The sequence below is a fragment of the Leptosomus discolor genome, chromosome 1, assembly GCF_034619465.1.
Source record: "Leptosomus discolor isolate bLepDis1 chromosome 1, bLepDis1.hap2, whole genome shotgun sequence".
Classification (NCBI taxonomy): domain Eukaryota; kingdom Metazoa; phylum Chordata; class Aves; order Leptosomiformes; family Leptosomidae; genus Leptosomus; species Leptosomus discolor.
The window spans coordinates 59,590,109-59,618,081 of NC_141391.1; the positions used below are offsets into that span (position 1 = coordinate 59,590,109).

The 27,973-nt window shown below is 37.5% G+C and overlaps 1 protein-coding gene across 3 annotated transcripts in view; it reads right to left on the minus strand.

Annotated features, from left to right (window-relative positions):
- Positions 1 to 27,973, minus strand: part of DOCK9 (dedicator of cytokinesis 9) — a 151,189-nt gene that overhangs the window by 89,505 nt on the left and 33,711 nt on the right. For 2 of the 3 annotated variants that reach the window (XM_086482052.1, XM_086482050.1), the window contains exons 2-5: positions 14,485 to 14,601; positions 4,362 to 4,451; positions 2,605 to 2,687; positions 1,367 to 1,436 (exon numbers count right to left, since the gene is read on the minus strand). In XM_086482052.1, the coding sequence (XP_086338178.1) occupies positions 1,367 to 1,436; positions 2,605 to 2,687; positions 4,362 to 4,451; positions 14,485 to 14,601 (360 nt within the window). Of the gene's footprint in view, positions 1 to 1,366; positions 1,437 to 2,604; positions 2,688 to 4,361; positions 4,452 to 14,484; positions 14,602 to 23,011; positions 23,126 to 27,973 lie in introns of those variants that run through there. The other variant, XM_086482051.1, reaches the window with a different exon arrangement.

Here is a 27,973-nt window from a genome sequence, read left to right on the forward strand (position 1 = left end):
TTCTATCACTTATTACTAGGGAGAAGAGACTGGCTACCACCTCACTACAACTTCCCTTCAGGTAGGTGCAGAGAGCGATAAGGCCTCCCCTCAGCCTTCTCTTCTCCAGGCTAAACAGCCCTGAATCCCTCAGCCATTCCTCATAAGTGACATGCTCCAAATCCTTTACTAGCTTGGTAGCCCCCCTCTGTACACTCTCCAGCACCTCAACGTCCTTCTTGGAGAGAGGGGCCCAAAACTGCACACATTACTCGAGGTGTGGCCTCACCAAAGCCAAGTACAGGGACATGATCACCTCCCTGCTCCTGCTGACAACATTATTCCTGATACAAGCCAGGATGCCATTGGCCTTCTCGGCCACCTGAGCACACTGCTGGCTCATGTTCAGCCGGCTGTCAATCAACACTCCCAGGTCCCTCTCTGCCTGGCAGCTCTCCAGCCACTCCTCCTCAGGCCTGTAGTGCTGCTGGGGGTTGTTGTGGACGAAGTGCAGGACTCGGCGCTTGGCCTTATTGAAACTCGGGGAATTAGCCTTGGCCCAGGGATTCAGCCTATCTAGATCCCTCTGTAGAGCTTCCCTGCCCTCAGCAGATCGACACTTCCACCCACCTTGGTGTCATGTGCAAACTTACTAAGGGTGCACTCCATCCCCTCGTCCAAATCATTGATAAAGATGTTAAACAGGAGTGGCCCCAGTACTGAGCCCTGGGGGACACCACTTGTGACCGGTCACCAACTGGATTTAACTCCATTGACCACAACTCTCCGGACTCAGCCATCCAACTAGTTTTTCACCCAGCAAAGCGTATGCCCATCCAAGCCGAGAGTAGTCAATTTCTCTAGGAGAACGCTGTGGGAAAGTGTTAAATACCTTACTGAAATCGAGGTATTTGTTTCCATGATGGATTTCTAGGTCTTATCCTATACTCAAATTTGTGACAAACTAATTTCAACTCACACTGTATGCTATACTGTCACAAATGCTTAAGTGTGCGTACTGTTATGTTGAAATTCACCTATGATTTTACTCGACTTCGTGATTAAACTGCATGAAATATTTCTCTACAGAGAAGCAGTGTAAGACAAGACAGATTTTATGAAAGCTGAAGAATTATATGTCATCCAATATCAAAACTTCAATCTCACCATCTGTCAAAACTTTTTCTAATCATGTCACAGACCTCAGGAGTACAAGGCTATTTGATAGGAGTTAGGCAAAATAATGACATTTGTTTCCCAAGCAGGCTGTTCAAGCTAATCTCTGTTTTCATTTACTGACATCAACACTCAACCCAATTTGTAACCTCTCCTTAGCCAACATTTTTTACTGAAAGCAAGAGAAAGTAAGGAATTACTATTATCTCACCTCATCTTTATCTGCTTCTTCATCCACTTCATATAAATGAACGGGAAGCTTCTCTGATTTTGTCCCTTTACTAGGAAAGAAAAAGCTTCTAAAACACTAGAAATTTTGTGATTAGTTACATATTTTATAGCTGCAAAAATAAAGATGTTATTTTCCTCACTGAAGAAGAAAAAGCACAAGAATAACTGAGTAAAACCATGTATTTTTCATGTAACATTTTAAGGCCAGCCATTTTCCTAATTTGCACACGTGCCCACAGTCTTTCTTTTCTTCTGCTTGTCACTGACCTTACGTGTAACTGAAGAGAACCAAATGCTTTCTCATTCACTGCACTCCTAGTATCTTAGGAGCAAGAATTCATACCTGCAACCATTGGATCCTTTTAGGACAATGGGTTTATTTAAAATCCTATTGACTATTGTGGCTTCTGTTCAGGGCAAGTAAAAACCAGGTACTGACTTTTACAAAACCTTTGAGTATATCAGAAGTTTTCACAGGGAAAGCAAACTCCTTGCTAAGGAGTGATAGGTGCAGAAGAGTAAGTAGGGAAGACCTAGATCTTCCAGAGTTGTGGAATTCAGAGTATTCAGCCGCTCTCAGACATTTTATGTTAAGGGTCTAATCTCTATACTTCCCTACAAAATTTTGAAAAAAAGTTGGATAAGATTTCTCTAGCAGATGGTTCAGAAAGTCTGTAATTAGACGTATACGAAGCTTTTGCTTTGAATCATCCTATGAAAATCTGCACTAGTTCAAACACTTGCTCTAATCACCTCGGTTAGGTTCTAGTCCCTAAGCTCCTAAAAAGAGTTCCAAAAGCTGTCTTTGAAGCTACAAATACAGGATATCACCATTTTAGTTTCATCTAAACACTAGTCTGTTTTAGTTATCATACTTAGGTTCACATTGTCAATGATACAACTTCTTGTTTTGATCTGCCTATAAGGCAGGGTTATTACAGTATCTTTCCAGAAAATGGTTTAACAAGATTTTACACCTTCAAGTACATTCCATCTTTATCATCTGTACTGACTACTAAACATCGATATAGCATATTTCAAGTTAAATATTACATGCATTAATACATTTCTGTAATAAATACATTTATAATAAATAATATAAATTACATTAATAAATTAATGAATAAAATTAAATACATTCCTATTAAATCATGTAAGTTAAACAATAGTTTTTTCACAAATTCTAAATCTTTATTATACCACTAGATAAAAACTTACTTTGGAAGCTGTCGAAACTCTCCTGAGTAATCTTCATATCTATAGTTAACAACATGCCAGTCTGAATTGTAGGTTTTAATGCACTGTTTTAATGAAAATCAAATATCAATATTAATTGGAAGAGGATTAACAGCATTCCCTAGACAAACACACCAAAAACCCTCTTAAGATATGACTGTTTATGAACTACTATGGTTTACATGTCGATCTCTGAAAATTCTGTACACTTCCCTTCTTTTGAAACATAGTCTAGTGCAATACAGCTGTTTGCAATAAGTGATATGTTTCAATAGGATGTTATCATCTGCTAGACACATATTTTATAAAACCAGGAAATGGTGAATACACTCAGCATCTGGATTAACCATCTTCAGTTGTTTGAAAAGTTAAAGCAGCATTTCACTGCAGCTGAAAACACGACTAAGCCTTTAGAAAATTCGACATTAAAATACAGACACATTATGAAAATATTCAATTTCGCACATACTGATACAAAGAAACTAAAACCTTCTTTTCCTTAAACTTATACTTCTAGTGCCTTTAAATTAATATGTAAATTTAAACTGCATGATTGTGGCTGCTGAAAAGCAATTATGTCATTAAGCTCTGGCCTAGATCACAGGAAATACCATTTTACTCCACCCATATTGCTGCAACATAAAAGTACCGATTTATCTTGGCTATGACCAAAGTAACATAAAACTGACAATTCTACTGCCAGAAACCATATGCTACAAAATTTTGTATGTTACGTGAATAGCCTTACATGTATACAGACGTAGCAACTAATAATTAAAAAAATATTTTCTTTATATTTCAAAATATGAAGTTAATACCTGCCAAGCAATTGTTTCTGCAGAAACTCATTAAATTTCATGAATTACCTATAGCACTCCTCTCTTCAAGTATATCTTAGAACTCTTTAGGTTAGGTATTAAGGGTATGTGCCACTGTGGATAAATCACTGAGGTTTGACGTAGATTCAGCTATTTGGATCTCCTTCAGGTTTTTTCGAATTACAACAGACAATCTTGTTTCAGGTGTTAACATATCAGCTTAAAGTATATCAGTGGAAAACCAGTAGACAATATAAAGAAGACAAAAATTTTAAACCTCTCCTTCCTAAAAGGCTCCAACAGACACTAAATGAAACACAACATCACCATTGGAACCAAGGGAATTCTATGATAAGCAAGCAGTTATGAGAAACTTTAGGTTTGAGGATACTTCTACATATAGCATATTAATTGAGCAGTCATAATGAATTTTGGCCTCTACAAGTGTCACAACTATGAATACCTCTGTTCCAGCAAACTGTACAAGATTATTATGAACAAACTAAGAATGACTAGTGTGAAACACACTATCAGGAAAAAGAAGTCACAATGATTCATTACAGATTTACAATAGTAAATACAATATGCTCCCAATATTACGTACGGAAATCACCCATGTTCATCTGGGAAAACAAAAAGCATAAAGAAGGTGGGGGAGAAGCATCTGCAAAACCCAATTACACAAACAAAATAATTCAAAGCTATCCTGTAATCCTTCTTTTCCAGCCACCAATGAAAAAACCACTAAGTTTTCCTGGAAATTTTCCCTTGAAATCATTGACAAGAAAATGCCAATAAATATCTAATATTTTTTTCAGGGTTTTTTTTTCCCCCATTTTTGAAGTGGTAAATGAAGCAGCAGAAAAACAATTCAGATATAATATTGTTGTTACACACAGCTACATGCAATTCCAATATTACCTCAGTTACAAACAAGCTTTGAGCTTCCTTCTCTGCATTTTCAGGAACTGTTGAACGAATGTATCGACTCTGCCGCTTCAATAATACTGTCTGATAAACAACAAAAACAATTAATGAAACTTGCAATTAAAGGAAAGGTGACACATTATGGCAACACTCAGTTATATCACTATAACCAAGACAGAAGCTCAGCAGAAAACATCCTGTGAATATACTGTTTCAAAATAGCCAATTCATGAAAATTTGCTTTCATTCAAAGATTAGCTACGTGTTCCTCCTTTCACAGCAAGGGCAAGATTGGAATCAGTAAGAAATAGATGCCATAGAAAAATGTTTTCCTCTATTTTGTTAATACAGGCAAGAAAATACTAATAAAATTAATTCCACCATGACAACATCACTCCAATATTTTGAAGACAGACATTAAGGTAGTGTTATTACTACATACAAAAACTATTACTCAAGAAAAGTAACAAACCCACACCAAAATAAAGAGCAGTTCAACTGCAGATCTCAGCTGGCAAAAAATGAGACTTGCACTCTTAAACTGAACGTTTACAAAAAAGGCCTGGATCACTGAAGTACACACTTCAGCTTATCAAGTCAGAACTTGTTCTTATCCCATGCCAGAGTTCAGAGAAGCATAGAAAGGCTGCCAGAGAGCAGGAAATCTCTCTATGACCATGAAATTCTGCTTCTCAGACCTAAGCAAGCCTTACGGTATTTGAAATTTGTAAGTGTAAAAGATGAAAACTTTACAAAATCTTCTGGACACAAATGAAAATAGCTACACAGCAACAGACATTATTTGGCACCATGTGGAAAGGAATCTCACAGCTTAGGCCATGAGAGATGGACAAGAGAGTTTGCATAGCCTGGACCTGAAAGGGGGTTGTGATCCCTCCCCTGTTAGCTATACTTCACACATTGCAGCAGCAGGAAGGATTAGAGAAAAACGTGAAAAGAAAAAACTCCTCCACATATTAATGGTCAAAAAGAAAGGGTACACAAGTACGTTACCTTAACTTATCTCTCTTGAGAGTTTGATCCACACGGTGACTATTTCTGTCATTACCAAAGCCTCACCCCATTATCTGGGGAGAGTATTTGAAGTTAGAATATTCAAATACAGTAAAGATTTAAAGAAAAAAAAATACATCCCATACTCATGGTCAAGTAATTCATCTAGTCCAGAACTCTGCAGAAAAGTGACAACGCTAATTGCTTGGGCAGGAGAGGTGAGGAGGTATTAAAAGCAAAACCCACAAAACCAAAAATATTTCATGGGACTAGTAAGTCTTGCAATATACAGTTTAAAAAAAACCCTGGAAGAACATACTCATTCATATGCCAACAACATTTAAGAATGTTTTTTGAATTCTAGAAACATATTCCTTATTTAAAACCATATTGAGTTTAAAGTTTTTGTTTTCACAGGCTCCAGAAAGATCAGTAAGAGTATTAAGCTATCTTGTAAGAGCTAAAGGCCAGAATGCCTAGATCCGCTTCTCAGCCTGACACAGTCTGATATTTGATAGGAAATTATTTATAGGTTATATAACACACAAATAACATATTTTCTATAAGCATACAGGTACGTTATGCTTTATAAAGAAAAAAAAAAGTTTAAAAAGCCAGTAAAGGGTGGCACCTTTCCAGGCACTTTTCATGGGAAAGCCATGAACTTATGAATCAAGTCCTATCACTATAGCAGAACTCGGTAAAATTGAACTAGCAGTACATGCTTCTAGAACGTCTGCTGCTGTCATCCTCCTACACAATTATTAATATAGAATCACAGAATGGTAGGGGCTGGAAGGGACCTCTGGAGATCATCTAGTCCAACCCCCCTGCTAAAGCAGGTTCACCCAGAGCAGGTTGCACACAGGACTGCATCCAGGTGGGTTTTGAATATCTCCAGAGAAGGAGACTCCACAGCCCCCCTGGGCAGCCTGTTCCAGTGCTCCGGCGCCCTTAATGTTAAGATGATTTTCCTCATATTGAGGCAGAACTTTCCGTGCTCAGGTTTGTGCCTGTTGCTCCTTGTCCTGTCACTGAGCACCACTGAAAAGAGTCTGGCACCATCCTCTTGAAACCCACCCTTTAGATAGTTAGAAGTGTTGATAAGGTCCCTTCTCAGTCTTCTCCAGACTAAAGAGCCCCAGCTCTCTCAGCCTTTCCTCATAGGAGAGATGCTCCAGTTCCCTCATCATCTTATTAGCCCTCTGCTGGACTACCTCCAGTAGTTCCCTGTCTCTCTTGAACTGGGGAGCCCAGAACTGGACACAATACTCCAGATGTGGCCTCACCAGGGCAGAGTAGAGGGGGAGGAGAACCTCCCTCGAACTGCTGGCCACACCTTCTTAATGCACCCCAGGATACCATTGGCCTTCTTGGCACATTGCTGGCTCAGGGTCAATTTGTTGTCTACCAATTCCCAGGTCCTTCTCTGCAGAGCTGCTCTCCAGCTTGTTGGCCCCCAGACTGTACTGGTGCATGGGGTTATTCCTCCCCAGGTGCAGGACCCTCCACTTGCCCTTATTGAACCTCATGAGGTTCCTCTCTGCCCAGCTCTCCAGCCTGTCCAGGTCTCGCTGAACGGCAGCACAGACTCCTGGTGTGTCAGCCACTCCTCCCACCTTAGTATTGTCAGCAAACTTGCTGAGGGTGCACTCTTGTCCCTTCATCCAGGTCACCGAGGAATATGTTGAATAAGACCAGTACTGACCCCTAGGGAACACCACTAGCCACAGGCCTCCAGCTGGACCCTGTGTCACTCATCACAACCCTCTGAGCTCTGTCCTTCAGCCAGTTCTCAACCCACCTCACTGTCTACTCATCTATCCCACACTGCCTAAGCTTCCCTATGAGGATGTGCTGGGAGACAGTGTCAAAAGCTTTGCTAAAGTTGAGATAGACAACATCCACTGCTTTCCCCTCATCCACCCAGCCAGTCATGCCATCACAGAAGGCTATCAGGTTGCTCAGGCATGATTTTCCCTTGGTGAATCTGCTGCTGTGTCCCTCGCCAGCTGAGGCAGTGGATAGTACGGGTTCCTCATGACAGTAAAGGTTTTTTCTAGTCTTTCACACATAAAAAGATTTTATCTTAGTACTGAAGCAAGATCAGTGACAAAACAGAAGAATTTGATTAGCCAATTTTGGTCATATTAGTAACGGTCTTAGCGCATGGTGCCTCTTTCTCAGCTCATCCATCAGCTGCAGGAGCTCATCAGAGCCAGGAAATGCAACGAGTGAGAAATTTTTATTTAGGGCAAATTCGTAAACATAATTACTAAAGCAACAGCACAACAATATTTTAAAATGCAAGCATGCACATAACATGTACATTTACATTCCAAAAGAAAAATTAGGAAGGAAGGATTGTCTTCTCTACAAACTTTCTTCACAACTACATTGGTTGAACTGTTTCATAGAAATGAATTGTTTCAACTCTCCTGATTCAAGTTACCATTTGATTTATGGCAGCATCAGGAACTACAGAGTGTTTGTCTCATGCTCTCAAAGACAAAAAAAATCCTTTCAATTACTGGGCTGTCAAACTAAGGAAGAGCTCTTTTACCACCAGCCAGGATTCACTACTGAGGCACACAGTTAAGAGGCTCTTTTACTGATACTACTTTCCGAGTGAGTCCCAGGGATTCAGGACAGTCCCACTATGTCCTGAGGTTTCAGAGAAGGCCACAGCAGAAAGGACATTTCACCAAGTTTCTCACAGCCAAGGAGTACTTGCTACTCAAAACCTGATGGAATACGGATAGGGAATCTGTCCACAATTAGTGCAGACTGTGATGGATATAGTTTAAGATTTCCAAACTCTTTCTGTCACAAGGTTGTGCTTGCTAGTGAGACTTAGCATTACTCAGGATTTGGGAACACATAACCGATTTGAAGTTAGATCTCCTATTTTACTTATCTCAGGCTAGAAGGTGTTTTCATTTTCTTGACAGTTTTAGGAAACAGCTCTGTTTCTGAGGTTAAAAAAAAATATATTTTACTGATGTTAAAATCTGGCATGCCATTTTCTGAGTCATCTTAGTGCTCCTTCCCCATGCTTTTGAGCAAAGAAATGGCAAGATGGCCAGGGTTTTTCTTAAGACAAACATGCTTGTAGGTGGCACTAAAGAACTGCCAAAAGATAGCCAAGTATTTTGTAGCAGGGCGTCTTAGCACAACGCGTACTTAAGTATTTAAAATAAATGTATACACGTGTAGCTATGATGGGCCTTTTTCCAGGTCACAGTTTATACAAAAGTCAACACTGCAAAGTATGAATGAACAAAATCAGTCTTCAGTTCTATCAGGATGAAAAAAAAAAAGTGTAAATTTTTCATATGTAAAATACTTAATAATTTTTTTTTTTAAATCCAAAACCAAATCACACACAAATAAGTAATTTTCAAAATTATTCACTGCGTTTGGGGAAATAAGGTGCCAACACCTACATTTCTATAGCAAAAAATAATGGCAGATTTTACAGTTCCAGTGTTTTTTTCTAGCGTAGGAAAGTATCTTCCTCAGCAATTCTGCACTGAACAACAGGTCCACATGCAGATATTTTAGAGGAAAGGGCTATAGTAGATGTAGGTGAGAGACAGACACAACATTTCTCAAATCCATTTGACCCGTCTTCAGACATGTCCATTTTGGTTTGTTATTCCTTAGCTTTTGTTCTTCTCCCTCCTGTGTTTTATATTTTTCTCTGCACTTCAGGGGTGTTCAACTAGTTTCAGTCATCCGATAAGGTTCTCCTCCTTCTCTGTAAACTTGACAATGTCCACCTAGTGACAGTACTCTTATTCTACACAAGTTTCAGCAGCTACAGTGAACAAAGTACAAAATATTGCTGCCGACACCACATACTCACTGCCAACACCTGTTTTAAAAATTATTTTTTCCTCTTCACACACTCTTTCCAGTGTTGGCTGTTGAAAATGAGCTAGTAAAATTTTCCCCCAAAATCACTTCGCCCTCCACACACCTTTAGGATGCTTGAACTTATGGTTATTAACAGTTGATTATTCAAAATACTGGGAAAGGAATTTTAAAAAAAAGCCACAACAGTGTACAAGTATTTTTATATTTTTACAGATATATGGACATATTTCTACAAAAAAACCTGGAGGTTATTAAAAGCTACAACAGTGTACAAGTGTTTATATTTATAACCAACAGAGGTTATTAGTAAGTCCTGTATCTTACTGGTAAAACAGGGACTGTCAAAATGCAGCAAAAATGGGGAGAAAAGTACAGGGTAAGAATTCACCAGCCACATACTCAGGCCATCCTTAATTTAGATGATGTTACGCAGAGGCAAATGTTCAAGAAGCAGTGACAAATTGTTTTAAAAGAGCTGTACATTCGACCATGCCCTTAAAGCTACTACATGCCAGAAGAGACTTATCAGTTGATGGGAAGTGTGAGAAGCTGTATTATAAGGTGATTTCCAAAGTAAATTGAAGCCTTGATTTAGAATAGTTGGCTAAAGACTCAAGGAAAAACACAAAATAGATTTTAAAAGGAAAAAAATCACAGTGAAATTTCTTTGAACATTTCAAAGTACGTTATTGTATTTTACCAGTTTACCTTGTGGTCTCTAAAATAAGGACTTCTTTTGCTTGTTCCTTCTACTCAAGTTGTGCTTTCTTGTAGAATGATCTGGGTTTACTTTTATTTCTGCAAAGCTGACATCTGTTTTCAGAGGTACTTAACTCTCATTAACTAAAAGTCAAGAGCTTTAGGAGAAAGTGTAATAAATCCATATGGCTCAAAATCAAAACAAAGGTGAAGCAATGTCTAAGCTAAGCACCAGAGTGCCTTCAAAACAACAGTAGGATAACTTCGTAATGGCATATTTAATTTGGGTAGGAATGTATCCACATCGTATTTGCTACAAGTAAACTTGCCTTGTATTGGAATAAGTATTTGCTGTAAGAATGGAGGTAGTACTCAGAAGTTCAGTATTCCGAAACAAAAGCATTTAGATACAAGGTGTCTTATTGCAAAGTAATTGCTAGTATAGTTTGGGTTAAGGTTTCTTTTCATAATTCACCTACTATGCAGTTAATGTAAACATCACCAATTTTGCTGTCATTGACCATATGATCTTAATGTGATTCATGAAAGTGGTCTGTTTTAAACTAATGCTATTTATTTATGAAGCCATTTCATTATTGAGTAAATTACTGAAATTCAGGTGACTTGAATAATTATAATAAGACATGAAGAGGCATAAAATTGGATACCAGAGTACCCAATGGATATAGTCATTCAAGGTTATGAAAGAGAAGACTCTTCTCAGCAAGAGTCTAGAGGAGGTATAGCCTTGAACAACTGACAGCATTGTAATTGAGAGCAGCAAGAACATTAACAGATGTTCCAATGGGTGGCAGGAAAGTGGTTCTATCATCTTAATTAAACGAACTCATTACATGGGGACCATAATGAAAACGAAACAACAACAACAAACAGCTAGAAATTAACAGACTACAAAGCACAAAGGTACTGGAAGTTTGGACAGCCCAATTACTAAGAATGAAAGCAAACTCGGTGATGTTAATAGTAAAGATCTCCAAACACCACATCACTGCCCCTATAAATTTGATGAGAACAAGTTATGGAATAACCTGATTAGTGAATCCAGTGCAGAAAACTCAGAACTTGAGCTTGTGAAAAGCAACTGAAACAATCTTGAAATGGGAAACTGAAAAATGACCCAATATGTGGGAGAAAGTTGCTGATAAGGACTACTTCTGGAAATTACAGAAAAGCAAAGCTTGCTGTTATTTAGATATAACAACATCAAGGAAAATGTAGAAACTTGAAAGAAAAAAATTACAAGCCTACTTATTTGGATCTGAAGATCAGCACGGAAGAGGACAAAAATAATGCTTTTCTGAAAAGTAAATGAGCTGCTGCCAGACATATATAAAAGGAGAGAAAACAGGATTCATAATCTCAGCTAACCAAGTTTAGGACGATGGCAAATGCAGTGAAGTGGAAATCTGGAAAGGTTCATGTAACTAGATCAGCTGGCTGAAGAACAATCCTTCAATTTTTATGAGTTTTCCCAGAGCAGAGCATTTTCTGCTCCTTCCTTGCTCAAATATTTCTTTGGTAGTGGTTTGAGCTTAGAGTTACTTCTGACAGCATGTTTGGAGAACAGTCACAGCTGAACAGAAAAAGGTGACTTACTGGGTTTTTTTCCTTTCCCTCACTAGGTAGATAACTTTCATCAGGAGAAAGAAAGAAAAGCAGGATATATGTAGTCCAAAGAAGCCAGCTGCTGTGCGAGGTTTCTTTTCTGATATGGACTAACAATTCCTATCAGTTCCCCTTTAACATCTAGCTTCTCAGAGGCGGTAAGAGTTACAAACTGAACACGGCACTGACCATGACTACAGAACAAGACATTAGAACACTTGTTACAAAAATCTTGCCTCTGAATTCCTGCAAGCATTGTTACTAATTATATTAAAAACACAGCTATTAAATTACACCCCAGTTACCTATCTACATTACCTGAAAAAAAAAAAATTATCCAAATTAAGCACAAACATTTGTCTCCAATTTCTCCCAAAGTAATTTCAACTTTAGCATCAATTCAATAGTGGTATCAATCTGCCTCTTTGAAACTATGTAGCTGCTTCTCTAACCAACTGAAAATTGTGAAAGTGAAATCTAGTGCTGAAAAGTAATTTCAGTGCCATTTTAAGTGCTAGTTTTAGGGCCACGCTAGCAAAAAAATAGCCTTACTTCTAATGTCTTTATAAATTAACAAGGCTTGGCTTCCTTTTTAGGCAAGTATTTTAGATTGTAATCAGTTTAACCTAAGCACAACAAAAAACTTTGTAAACATAAAAACTGAATGCTCTAGGAGGAAATGGTTTGAACAGGGTTTTAGACAATGGTAGGCGTTTCCACCTACAAATTGTTCTAAGTGTGTATATAGGTAGTTCAAAATACTCTAGCTCACTATTTTAAATTCATATTGTAGGGGATGAGGGCATTATCAAACATTTGAGCTGAGGCTTATCAAAAGCTGCTCCCACATTGTGGGACCATGACAAATTACCAAAAGGAATTTAAGAAATATATGTCAAGCAGAGTAGCAAATAGAGAAAATATGCCATTACTTAAATTATTCAAATTATATTGGCAACCATATAAAGACTAATGGTTTCAAAACTGTAAATACGATTATGGAAAACTGCACAGGGTTAAAAGGTTTAACTTGCAAAAAAAAAAAACCACCTAGCTAAGCATATAAGGCGTTTCTCTGACTTGGTAATATTTTCTTAGTATACTGAACGACAGATTTAAACACATTGTGTTGTTACAAAAAAGCTAGATAGCTCAAAGTAGTATTGGAGAGTCATGTGTACAATAAAAATACTTGGAGTAAGTTTGTGCCAGCAAATCTTAGAAGGAAATAAAAGTTTGATAGCATAATAATAACATTTGATAGTACAAACCAGTTTTCATATAAATCAAGTATAAAACGAGGCTCTGCTGAAGACTATATAGGGGACATCCAGAAAATGTATTCAGATATGACACTGCTGAGGGATGAAGAAACAGGAAGTCTGACTACATTCCAAAATTGTGATTACCTGAAGGAAAACCTCTTATGTAACACACACTTTAATGACTGCCTCGATGAAAATCTGACCACAGAATCCAAATAAAGGATGACAAAAGGCCTTACAGTTTGTGAAAAAAATTCAGCCATTCCCTTTAAAGGATCAGACTGAGAGCTGGACTACCTTCAGTCATATAGGCCTGAGGTTAAGAATTGCAGAAAAGGCCACTTGAAACAGCAGTTACACACAGACTGCTCAAATAAAATGCCTGAGGACATTCTTGGTAGCATTTGAACACTTAGTATCATCAGATAATGTTCATAAGCAGTACAATTTCCTTTCATAAGAAGTCTTAACTTGCAGTCCTTCAAACTTTCACATGTGGCTGAGAACACACGAAGTCCAAACTACTCTCTAAATAGCTGTAGCTTGCCAAAACCAAAATTTTTAGCTTGGAGTGGGAAGGCTACAAGTAGAGTTATTCATGTAAGAACCAGTGAAAATGAAGCACACAGACTATATTAAAAACAGAGTCCAGGTTCACTCAGAGAAATACTTTAATAGGCCAGAAAGAATTAATGAAAAACTCAACATGTGTAATTCATGGGACTTTATATGCCCTTCTGTAGAAATATACCAACTCATCACCAACTTTCCCCATGATAAACATAAACTTTGCTTCAACTACTTGGCTGAATAAGGTGCTCAGCTTTTCAGGTAGGTTTCAATTCTAGGGTATTCGACTATGATACCATCCCTAGAAGTGGCTAATTTACAGACAGTTCAGCTGTCTGCATACTTTTCCAATATAGGTGGCCATTTTGACTGCAATTATGGACATGTATGAGTGAGACTTTCCTCACTATTTACACCAACTCCAGTTGCTAAGATGTTTGGTGGTTATCCTAACTGGATCTACAAGAAGATTCTAAAAAGTATACTTAAATAAACTATTTATTTAAACACAGTTATTTTATACAATTATATCAAGATTATCACAAATCTTGGTTAAGTCTGGCTTAATCAAGTCAGAGCCCTATGCAGGGAGTATTTTGCCAAAACCCAGTTTTGGCTGGTAACACACAGCTAAGAGTAACACACAGCTTTCATTTGAACAGGTTCATGTCCTTCACTGTTAAGAACGAGGGGGGAAAAAAAATCATCAATTTAAGAATTAAAGCTTGACAAAAAGCAGATGCTTTTTTGAACAAACATCACATGACTTCCTACATCAGAAAGGGAAGGAAATATCTAAAAATGGCTGATGACCTACTTCAAAAGGCAGTAAAATTGCTGAGTTGCAGAAGTAGACCTTATAATCCAAACAAATGAAGAAATTATGCTATTTCTTCTTCTGTAACCTGGCAGAATAAAACAAGCAGTCTAAAAGTACTCAACAAAGATCTAATTTTTTTTTGTAGCTAGAGTTAAAAAACAAAGAAATGGGAAGTTATCATCTCATGACTACTACTGCTGAAAATCTGTCTTATAAAATAAAAGGGAGGGGATGATTAAATTACCTGGAAGTCATCATAAGGGAACAGTAGCATCTCACGTAAAGCATCATTCAAAATCTGTGTTTTCCTCTGAACGATGACATTTTCATAGTCAATTGGTTCTATGAGCTTTGGTTTTGCCTAGGAAAAAAGAAAAAGGAAAGTAAGTTCAGGTATGTTAAGGAAAAAAATACAATTGTTGACTCACTTTAAGAAGTTACTCTTTAAAAAGTTGGCAGAATGAGATTTCATCTACATCAAAAACTTACAGTATTCAAACCAAAGAAAAATTATGTCACACTATACCACATGGATAAGAGAAACTGGTAATTACAGAGACAAGCATGCTATGTGCCTCAAAAGGAAAAAACAGAACTATTTCACAAAACACACTAAGCCAGATCTTATCAGAATAATCATGTGTGTATTTTCAATGCAAAAAAATTACAAAGAAATTACGAGTGTCTTATGTTGGTGGTTACCTTTGTTTGATACTGCCCAGAAACTGATAGAGGTTTATCAGGGATTAAAACAATCTTAATTCCTGATTAAGCTTTGGTTTAATTCAGTAGTAACCTGCAGCAGGGGTAGGCTAATTGACATTCCTCCTTCTCTATAGTTTTTTCAAATTTCCCATAAGCCATCTGCTTCCCCTTATTTCAGGAGTGGCTTTCTTCAGCTACTATGCATTGATTCAACATTTAAACCCTATACCACTGTCAAGGCATTGCAGTTGGTTGTGCACAATCAGAGAAAAACCTTCCCCGTGGCAAGCATTCTGTTAGGTGGTCAGATGGCAAAGCAGGTTTAGAGAGAGCTCTCAATGAGGCAGCACAGCCCCAGCGTGTGCTAACGCAAAGCTGGAGTTATAACCTAGCTTGCACTTCCTGCAACTAAAATTGTGCATCACAGTATCAGACATAAAATTTTCATTTTATTTTTTACGAGTGGCAATTACAAGAGACTTTCCAATTGATACTTTCTTAAGATCAGTGGTAATACTTTTGAAGCAAGGAATATGAAACACAAGAATAGCAGCAAGGCCAGCTTATGCCATCATTATGGGCAATCAGACAAGATAAGATTTATATATTTTTTGCATAATTTATGTTAATAATCTTTCAAATTCCAGCTGTACCACACAGAAGAAATATCTTTATGTCCAGCAGTAACTGCTTTTAATCGTTAGTATATTAATAACATTCCTGAGAAACCTTACAAGTGTTTTCTTCATCCAAAAGCGAATCAAATAAATTTGTTTTTCAAGGAATTAGGAAAGTTTTACTCAGAGAAAGTTACCAAAGTTTTCAGGCTTAGTTCACAGGCTACTCAAAAGTTTCCTAAGATTCCCTCATATCTACCATGTGCTAGTTCTACTGTTAAGAAAAATGTGAGAACATAAACAGAGCATAAGAGCTGAAAAGGCCAAAAAAGCAAAATCTGGAAAATACATCTAGCAAAAAATGATGAACAATTTAGCTTTGTCTACAAAAGTAGGTACCATTTACAATGACACTGGAAGGATTTAGTAAAAGTTCATAAGCTATCTAACAACATGCTCAGCACAGACCAACACAGCTAGGAGCCACAGTGGAAAATCATTATGTTGAGCTTGCCATCTTTCTTCCCAGAGGACACGGAGAACAACTGTTCAGTTTGCTGTATATTGTACCCCAAGATATTTTGAGGGCTTAGCACCTGAACCACAGCTGCTGCTATACCTTCTCCTCTCATTCACAAAGCCAAGAACTAACACCAGCGTGTCCATGCAAAAAGGCTTAAGCTTATGTTCATTCACCCATCTGTAACTGAAGTGGTTGGACCATTTTGACTTAGCTCATAAAAGTGTAACAGGCACATGTAAACACAGCGTACGACAAGGTTACATTTTCTCTAATGTACTAATTACACAAAATATTTTGGTTACAAGAAAACTTGCTGTTAAGTCTGCCTTTGAATATTCCGACTGCTGCAATGAGCCCCGAAATACTGAAATGGTGTGCTCCAAGCTTTCTTAGTACTCAGAAGGCACCTTCTTCACCCAACTATTTGACACATTCCCTAGATGCAGGCTTTACCAAATTACCCCTTCACAAGGTTGAACAGTCCTACTGTGCCAGATTGTCATAACAAGTTCTGAATCCAAAGAAATACCAATAACTTCACCTACCGTCTCCAACTCTTCACCAAGGCAGTAACTGTCTAGTATAAATTTGCTTCCTTAAGCACATGACAGGGATAACACAGAGTCGGAAGAGCCCCTCACACTTCACTGCTCTTTAAATGAAGTACAAGACAACACTTAGCATTCAGAAAGCTCACCTTTCTCCCACTTCCAATGTAACAGGTCTCTCTACCTAACCACCCGGGCAAGCAAGATGTTCAGCTGTCAATCACTGAGCTTGAGTTCTTCTGTAATATACTCTTATGTTAAAACAAGGTTTAGAGACTACTACAGTAGTATGGCCAAGACAGTCCATTTGGTCAAGCTGGTCTTTACCTAATGTGACCATTCCTTCTGAAGAGTTTGTCATGAAAAATGATACACAGCATGCTGTGTATGAAATGATTGAGTGTGGTGCAGGATGAGTGACCTTTAGGAGAAACAAAGATAAATACTCCAAATTAAACTGAGTCTTAGGAATGAGTAGGGGAGAAAGACCATTTGAGTTGTGTATACAATCAGTCTCTTCAGTTAGCTAAAGATTTGGCTTCACAATGGAGTTAGATTGAAAGAAGGGCTGACACTAGAAGGACCCTCTCTCTCTTCCAGCATGTTCCTGAGCCTTCTCACACTAGCACCAGCCACTGCAGTCATATTTTGACACAGATTAGGAGGTGATCCTCCCAACCAGCAAGCTTTCAGCCAGACTGGCACTCTGAAATGCTGATCAGATGGCTGCATCACCTCTTCTGCCAATAGATGGGAGCTGATGGGACTCTTTCAGAAGCAGAAGAGATTCAGATTACTAAACAGAATATGAAACTCTGTCCTTATTAAAACCTGTTGCAAAAACATTTTTGAACTCTGCCACTCAGCTTCAGTGCAGCTCACAATTTTCAAAACGTTCTTAAAAAAAATTATTTCAGGCCACATATTTTAATATACTTAAAATACAGTTTGGGAAGCCTTTTAAAGGAAAGAAGAAACATATACATGGTCAATACAGTCAGAAAGTTCACATATCAGGACATCCACTGTCTGAACTTCCAAGCAGATAGATCACAGCACCAATTCCACTAACTGGTAGCAAAAGAAAGCTGTCACCTCAAATGGGTAATGGATTTTTATGTGGTGCTGAACACGAGCAGCATTTTCATCCAGTTCTCTCTGGTGCTGAAGAGCTACATCCATCCTCCTGTTAATTCTCCTGGGAAGGTGACAGGTGAAGACTGGAAGAAAGCTAGCTCTGGCTCCTCTCCAAAATAGAGGAAAAGGATTACTTTTAAAAACAGTGTAACTAAAATTATTTCATGGGTGCACACACACACACAAAAAATCACTTCTCTAACACAGCTAATTCAAAAACCGAAGATGCATACAGTGCAGCTTCAGAAAGCATTCAATTCATTGCAAATGTGTTGCTACCCTAGAGTCACAAAACAAGTCCACCGCAACCATAAAACTGGTAAAAAAGAATCTTAAAAGAAAATGAGCTTTGCTCACATTTTGCTTACATGCTGTAAATACAAGATTAAAAAAAAGATTCGACCCTCACTAGAAGCTTTTAAAGAATCTAAAGCTCTCTGGAGCTGAGGTCCTGAATATACAACTCTCCTCTAAGTCAATGGGACACAGAGGGAGGTAGTGGTACCAGAAAACTAAACCATCTTCCTATTTAATCAGTAGAGTACCTGATTTGCATAAATATAATTTCTGTAAAAATTAATGAAAAATTTGCTTTCCCAGGTTTCTCCAAAGTGTTACTCATCTCTTTCTTACTTACTTGTCAGATTCAAAAGGAAGAGGATGTTTTATCAGTTTGAACCAGCTAGGAAAAAAGAAAACAATAAACAGCACACTGACGTTGGCATTTAGCCAAACCTACAACATCATAGGAAGCAGATTCTCTCTCAAGCTCTTCTCCAGAAAAAAAAAAAAAAAAAAAAAAAAAAAAAAAGATTTTCCGGTCTATTATTTAATGTAATATAAAAGAAAAGATGCCGGGTACTGTTGAATATGATATATGATTTATGGACCAGCTGACACCAATAAAACTCAGCCTAGTCAAAACTGCAAAATCAAACTTACAGGCACTAAAAGTCAGTCTTTCAAACAAGGTTTATCTTTTCCTATTAATTTGCAACAAACAACATTTTTATTTCCATAATCTAAGAAAATGCTAAGAGCATAGGGCTTCACGGGGTCCAGCACTCGAGCTAGCCAATGCCGTATTTGTAGGAAGATAAAACAGCAAAGTATCTGCCGTACCACTTTGGGTTTTGCCAGTGTATTATAGGTATGGAAACTTAACAGAAAAGAGAAGCATTTCAAAACAGCAGTCATAATACCAACGTGATAATTACTTTAATCTGCCAGAATATGCCTTATGTATTTGGACAAGCAGGGTTAAAAGTCATCAGATAAAAGGAATTTAAAGTTAGGATTTCAATGATTGGCTACATTATATATTACAAAAATAAATAATACATTTTTTTCTTGTATGTTTAAATTGAGGCAAATGTTTTCTTTTATTATCACAAAACAAAGGATGGTCAGGTTAAGCATACTGAGTAGTGTTAGCCTTGTGCTACAAAACTTCATTTACCTTATAAAAACATATTTAGCACATACACCTGCAAATCAACAAGTCCCCATAAAGAGTAGAATGGAGCTACAAGCACTAGCAGACAACACAGCATATAAATTGATTAATATATGGCGTTACGTATTTCTGAACATTGACTTGAGGCAAGCCACTTTGGACAAATAATAAGACTATATAATACTAACCATGGGTAACAGCTCCCTGTATCTGTATTGTCCCACAACCACAATAAATTCAAAATAAATTGCCCAGGTTGGGTCACTTTTTAATCAACTTAAAAATCCATTCAAAAAACTACATGTATCCTAGAGTCTGTTCTTAAATATTACATTACTCATTATCCTCTTTCTTAGGTATGGTTAACTTTGTGATGTAAACTTTGGGGCAGTGGTAGGGAATAAGATGCTATAGGTTTATGTAAAAAACTACCACTATGCCTATATTTAGCAACAATACGCTTTCATTGACAAATTCATTGTCAAATTTTATTTAGCAACAATACGCTTTTCATTGACAAATTCTGTGATTTTGTGATTCCGTGAAATTCAAAATTTTTAAATCTCTAGGACCTGAAAGAAGGAAACGCATTAAGTCACCTGTTCTCATGCTTACCTAAACAGACCAGAAGTGTTTACTGGGACTACAGACACAGAGCAAGCTGCACAAAGAGTACTGTTACACTGGCTTTTTTTGCACAATGTTTCTTTAGCAAACAATAATTAACTTTTCCTTCCCCCCATCCCTTTTTAACCTAAAAGCCTGAAAACTCTTGTTCTGTTGTTCACCCAAGTATTCAGGGGGCTATAACAGAAGAGAATGGGGTCCTCCAAAACCCAATGAACGCAGCCTAAATCACAAAGCATTGTGCTTTTATTTACAAGAAGTATTTCATTGATGGTCAAGGTCCATTTAAACTCAAGAACACTTTTCAGAGCTCAATAGTTTTGATAAGACCTTCTGTATTGCCAGTATTTACCTCAGGTTGTTAAAATGGATAAAATTCCAGCTGCTTAATTTCTGCCCTACTGTGTGATCTGCTTTACCTTCAGACATGAAGTAAAAGCATGCTGTGTCCTAGGAAGTTCTCTTAACAGCACAGAATTTTCTAACACTGGGATCAGACCTGGGCAGTGCTCTGTAGGTGTCTTATGCTGCCAGCGTGTTTCTAAGCAGAAAGGTGGCCTCCAGAAGTTCCAACTTCCCAGAAACTTCATCCAATTTGATAAGCAGTTACTACTTCTGACTATCAATATGCACCTGGACAGCATATGTACCAATTTGGTAACTTGTACAACAGCTAGCACAGCAGCAGTTCATCCCAAGTAAGGTTTTGAGGCACCACCTGGAAAATCTAAATGCTTTTTCCATGGGCTCTTCTTGCTTACTAACCTCAAAAGGGAAGTTATGACACAATCTAATTCAAATCGCAGGAAAACAAGAGAGCACATGTACTAACATGCTGGCACTGAAAGCTGCAGATGACTCCTTTCACGAGCCTACCCACCTATCCAGGAAAAGTTCAATGCAGACACAGCACTCAATCATCCAACATAGTTTCAGTGTCACATGGGATGCTTGGTTACAACTACTCAGTTCCCTCAATACTCCACAGACTCCCTGTGAACTACATTTAAAAGAATTAAACAAATATCACAAAAAACTTGTTGCTTCCTCGAAGTCCTGACAGCTGATTTGGTCTCATCTTTATAAAGACTACTCATACAATACATCATATTTGCCCATACAAAAGGAATACACCCACACCTGAAATAACGTTTTGGGGTATGGTCGATGAGAAGTATTACTACAGTAAACCAGAAGCCTCCTGTTCCAAATGCTTTTGAAGATTGCTATCTAAGGTTTCTAATCCAGAAAACAAGAAGTTCTGCTCTTTACACTTTGTTACACCGACTAGCAAAGTTACCAGTCCTACTTATTGCCTTACTGCACCCTATACCAGTGAGAAAATACCTACTTTCAATGTGGCAGTAAAAATCTACTGCAACATCACAACCCAATGAAATAAAAATGGATCCAAATGTCGGTGTTAAACGAAACATAGCGCCCTACTTTTTGCTTTGTGCCTAGCAGTACACTTAGTGCAAAGTGTCCTTGCACCATTTCATCTAGTTTTCCTCAATAAACTAGACAAAAGTAGAAGCAAAAAGGGATATTATACCATCTATAATTATATGCCATATATATGCTTGTCTATATATGTAACAGATTAAGACCAAAATAGCAACTGAAATGACAGCGAAGACATTTTTTAACGTGACCTATGTGGAACCGAAATGTTCTTCCCTTGAAATATTGACCTTTGTTTTGAATGCACCCACTTCATCTGAAAATGAAAAAACGGAGGACAAACACTGGAAGTATATTAATCCATGAACATTAAGCTAAGTAGTGTGTGGAAAATTATAAGGATGTATTTCATAAATGATTATAAGTAAACACAGTAATGTTTCATACCTTTTTTTTTTAAATAAGTACATATGCTTGCTGATCAACTGCAGTACCCTAAGTATCTGCAGAAACACTAATATCCTCTCTGAGTATCCATGGGGGAATAAAAACAGTTCTAAATAAAGTTAAACATTCCAAAGGCAGGAAAGCACACACAAGATTAGCTCATATTGTACTGATGAAAATCTGGACCAGAAATCAGCACACACCCATACAAAAAAAACACGTTTTACTAACAACTGCTCTGACTAGAATGAAAACTAAAGAAAACAGGGTAAAGGAAAAGAAAATTTGTCTCACTTACACACATGTAAGCTTTCAGTTATATATACAGTAACAATTCCCATAAAGTTACAGATGTGTATTACTAAATATAGATAGCCAAAACGTTTTAGCTCAATTCTTAAATGCATAGTGAGAAGCTCAACTAAGGGGGGGACCATAATTTGAGGATCACAGCTCCCACTACCTTCAACCACAGCCAGACAAATAAAGAGGAAAACATCATCTTTTAACTCAGCAATTAAGTGTGAGACATTACTAAGTAAAACTGGAATTTTAGTAAGAACTATCAAAGTACATCTTTCTACTGATATATGTTATTAGTTTAACAATCCTCCTCTGTTACTTGAGAAGGTTTATTGTCCTAGCTGGAGAGAGTTGGTGGATTCATTACAGCTTGCTTATTATGTTCTCCTGCTGTACTACTAAAATTCCAACCGAACTAAGTGTGTAGCGATATTAAAAAAAAAAGTTCTCCCACATACTGAAATATTCCCTTTTCCCTCACTGGAAGCTACTATAAAACTTTAAATTCCTAAATAATGTGCACTGAAGGCACTGAAAAATAGATCCTTTAACAGAAGCACACCTGAATTATTTAGACAGTTCTTAGAACATGTAAGTAAAATTTAACACACAGTCTTCAGAGAGTTCAAATATATTTAACTGAAAGATATGCTGGGCAGTTAAAAAATAGAGGTGTTAGAATGTATTTTAAACCATAAGTAGTTTTCATGCCAGGTTCAAAGAGCTGTACAACTACGCTAGACAGAACAGACACTGAAAAGTAGCAATATGAAAACCAAATTCCGAAGTCACACTCATAGAGAACCAAAGGTTTGATAAACCAGAAGAGCAAAAATTAATTAAAAAGGCAGACAACACACAAAGAATAAAACCTAAATCTTAAACACACCTTCACGAGTAAGAATACTGGAAATTCTCATTAGCATCAGATTAAGCAGTTTTTCACTGGCAGACAGAAGTGGAATTATTAAAGGGAAGAGATAGCTTGTTTAAATAATTCTTACCAGCACTACCACAGGACTCTCCACTTCTGCTTCACAAGGACCTGCATCCTTGCACTGCTGCGGAGACTCTATAATAAGCTCTTTTTTGGGATTTCTGTTTGTTCTTGCCTGCATTCTTTGACTGAAAATACAAACAGCAGCAAAACCGTATGCTTTTTGGCATCAAAGTAATCAACATGCCAGTGATCCAGTGAAAACAATAGCTTCTTCCCCAGCACAAGCAGCAGAAAGTACAAACTAGTCTAACTTCTCAGCTGCAGTTTGCTAAATCTGTCATGGTGGGAATGCATGACAGACAAAGGCCAGCCCCTAAGCATGTTGTATTCCTCCAGAAAAAAAAAAAAAAAAAAAAAAAGGTGGATCCATTTTAATGCCTTAAGGTTATGAGTCAAACACAAAAGTGAATGTGCATTTCTAAAATGACCATGTAAAAGAGTCCAAGTCTTTTGCAGCACTTCTAAAATCAAGGCTTCAATATTTAAAATATTTTTATTCTAAAAATTAGGCTCTTTAGAAACATAATATCCTAAGTGTTACTTTTTTTGGTTTTACATCAATATCACTTACTTATGTACTATTGTCAACCAGCCACTAACCAAGAACATTCGCCAGGACCAATGCCCCAAACAGATACGTTGCTTTTTTTGGGGGGTAGGGTGGGTGTGCTCTTTTTAATATGCAAAATTCGTATTAAAAATTTACCTTAACATCAAATCGTCTTCACAGTAAAAATCATATATACTCTACAAAGATACTAACTCAGAAATAATTTTTTTTTAAAAACCCTCTTTATACCTTTGACTTTTAAGCGCTTAACTCTTCCAGTAAACCACGTCTCCCTCAGCTTCTTTCCTCGGTCGAGCCAGTTAGCTCACTTCTGTCTTGCACATTATTAGTGCTCTTGGCTCATTCCTCCCTCCTCACAACCCTCCAGCATTGTGGGTGTCCATCACTGATCATCCTCCAAAAAACCACTAAGGTGGCAACGCAACAAACCTTCACACATTTTGACTGAAGTCACTTGAGATAACCTTGGCTCTCCAGCCATGACGACCAGCCAGCCATCACTCGCTGTCTTTGGCTTCCATTGGATTTTCTTTTTGCTGACAGTACAAAACACTGGGGCTGGGGGTGTGGGGGTCTCCATTGCCTTGTGAACAGCTTTCAGAACTGTCTCTCGGCCTCATGATTCAAGGCTATACAGTGTTTGTTGGTTAGTATCTTCCACTCCTGTCCTTAACTGCAATATAAATTCAAGTCATGCTTCAACTTTGCTTTTGTAGTCCAGTCTACTCTCCTATTATACCGTTGCTCACACTCTTCGCATACACACACTGGCAGAATAAGAGGCAGCAATTTTTATCAGGATCATTTCTGTACAATTCTAGTGTACTGCAAAGCAATTTTGTATGCAATCTAGTTGACATTTTTGGTAGTTTTGAAGGTTTGACTAGCTCCCTCACGCAGTAGTTTTAGCATATGATTGGAAGCTGAATTCCTCCTGAAAAAAAGGAAAACTGTGATGAGCAGTTATTTCCACGTTTTGAGAGGGGTATTTTGGTTTTCCCTTTGTTTCTTTCTAACACTAATGAGTTGCAACCTCCAAAGGCACAAACCTCAGGGGCTGTATTTACCAAGCAAAAATACATCTGAGAGAAAATTCAACTCCCCAGAGAAGCACATCTCTATTTTAGACTCCCTGTCTAGTAGAGAAACCAGACAGCTGTGGAAACTAAGCCACCACCTTCATTCGATTCTCAACTCTGCTCCACTTCTTCAGACAGTTAATTATCTCACTTCAATATAACTGACATGCTAAATTTAACTTGACATGAATTTTTATCTATTCTCTAATAGAAGAGAGAGTCACCTTAAACTGTGTAAAGCAGATCAAGCTGTGGAGAAGCACAAATACCCTATTTCATTGCTAGTGTTTTTAAGCAGCACAACTTCAGGCACAGGGTTAATCTCCCTTTCTCTTCCCCTTCTCTCTGCTCTCACACCTGCATAAGATACTGTTAGTTCAGCTTACTGCAGTCATGAAATTGAGTTTGACCAGGAGTTTGTCCATCCCATCCACAATGCAAGCACATTTCTAATGAGTCGACTGAAAGAACTAATAAAATTAACTGTTAGTCAAGACAATACTGATTTACTTACTATGCTTCTGTCTTTCTCTAGAAAAAAACAGTTCAATGCATTTACTTTTTAAGCAGTTTCTCTAATAGACAGACACTGAACTCTAGAAAACAATACTCTATAAAGCTTATTTAAGAGTTAAGAAAGAAACTAGCAGTTTAGTCAAATTTACAAAAACAGATCTTCCTGTGTAAATCAAGGTAGACAATAGTTCAAGAACATTTAGTTACGCTTTACTTTTATTTTGCACCAGCCCCTTTTGTTTTCAGAAAACGGAAGTACAGAACAGCTTAGACTAAATTATACCATTACTTGAGGATGCAGCTGCCAAACAGGAATTTGTTTCATTGACATGGGCTGCAATTATACTTAACTGCAACCAGAAATGCACAACTTATTATGCACAAAGCACTTGCAAACACTCACAGTAATAAAGACTTAAAAATACCGTACACTTTAAATAGTATTTCTTCTGGATTCTACTTTTAAACTGTAACATTGTTTTATCCTAGTCAGGCACTTCGCTTGAATGCATCTAGATTACTTTAATTCACATAAATCAAATAATAAATGTGATTTTCTTTCCCCATCGTTCTCCCTATTCTTCTCAAAACATGAGGGACAAAAAGAAAGCCACAAGCCAACACTTTTATAACATCAGTTTAAAGATAAAAAAGTTATTTTTTCCTACTGAACGGTTAAGGTAATTTCCACCTTGCATTTCATTAAACTACCTATACCATTAGAGGAGGTTCTTTTATTTAACAACAAAAAAAGTGTGAAACAGTACCTCTAGAGCTATATCCTGCATCAAATAGATCTTAATTGATAAATTGATGTGTATTTCCAACATTTGTTTTATGCTGAGGACTTAGTGATTACCTCAGTAATCTAATTCACAAAAAAATACACAGGGGAAAAAAAGCAACCAACCAACCAAACCCCCATGAGATACTGCTTACCCAAGCACCACATAGTCAAAAGAGGTAAGTTCCTTTATTAAAGAGGTATATTAAAAAATTTTACCAATAACACATTTTATGATTCAAAAAGTGAAAGGTGAAAAACAGGACTTTTAAGACATACTGAAAATTTATCATCTTGTTCTATGACCTGTACTTTTAAACCATTTAACTGCAATTAAAAAAAAAAAAAAAAGGATACTACTCAATTTGTTCTATCAGCCAGTTACCTGAAGAAGGATCCAGGAAAACAATGCACATACAAAAAGAACGTCACTGTACAAAAGTTATTTGACCGTATTTCCAACATGGCTCTCAAAATTGCAGCTAAATAGAGACCTATCTGCAAAATAACTCCAATTATTTTGGAAACAATGCATTTCATCTTTTTTACAAACACAGTGGCTTGAAGGACTTCCTATGGTACTTTTAACAACAGTACTTTTCATATGACTTCCAATAGCCAAATAGTTGCCTCTCTTCTTGCATCATATACCCTTAAGGAATTACCTACGTAATTAAAAAATCACATAGGTAAAAAAAGTTCCCAGTATTCCCAGCATTCCCTCCGTGACTAACCCAGGAAATCTGCTGCCCAAAAGACCAGTTCTGCACATACACCCTCTTAATCCTTCAAATCACTTTTCACTCCAAGAGCTTGCTTTCTTAATGCACAATACCACATAATGAAGATTAAGTGATAAAGGAACAGGCAGCATATGAGAATTTCCTCTGAATTTCGATGGAAAAAAGGATGACAACCCGGTTTCACTGTAGGAACAAGCTAAAAGCCTGAGTAGTTTGGTTTAATGGCACTTCTTTTGCTCTAAAAGCTGAGCAGTTTGGTTTAATGGCACTTCTTTTGCTCCAAGTCCCACTTAGAATCTGCATCAAGATCGCTAAACCTTGTTGAGTGGCCAATATCAGCGTTCACTAAATCTACCAGCTATAATTACAGCCATCAAACTTGTCACTGTTAGCTGTTCTAGGGAAAGAACTGTTGCTGAACCTGTAGCAACTGGGAGGAGGAGGGGAGGAAGGAATAATCTTGCTGTAGGTTTGCATGTCCTGTATATGTGAAAACAGAAGAATTTTACAACATCATTTAGTAAAACCCTACACCTGTTCTCTACTCCTTTGTGGCTCATCAAATTCCCTAGCAGCTCACAGCATATCTTAACAAATAACTTTCAAAAATTAAAAGGATGAACGACTGGAGGGGTTTTGATGCTTTGTTTTGTTGAGGGGTTGTTGGTTTTTTTTTTATTTTTGCTTGGTTGGGTTTAGGGTTGGGTTGTGTTTTTAAGGCAGTAGCTCATATGAAAATATGGACCCACTTTAGCAGAATGACAAACACCATTAGATGCCAATACTTCTTGCTCTCATCTGTATTACTAAAAGAGATCCCACACTTGGCAGCCTGCCTTGCAGCTGTATTAAAGGCATAACATTTCACATGTCAGTGGAAGATTCAGTTTTGCAACTACACATATCTTGAGACTGCCAAGTTTCATACGTGATCAACAGATATGCACTTGCCCTGGAAGAATATATTCACAAGTTCAAGAGAAAGGCTGAGCCAGCTGATAGCAGATGGAATACAGCATGCAATTCACCTGGCGATTCCCTGCCATACAGCCACACACACTACATCCAGGTGAAATGGAAAAAGTCAGTTAGGAAGACTCATTCCTCCTATGGCAAATACTGCAAATGTGTAACCTGCAGTCCCACTAATAGAGAATATGGAGTACATTCTCTGGCAAGAAAATAGGGGGAAAAGAGGAAAAGGGGAAAGAGAGGAAAAAAAAAAAAAAAGAAAAAAGATAATGTATAAGACAGATATGAGTCTGCTACATAT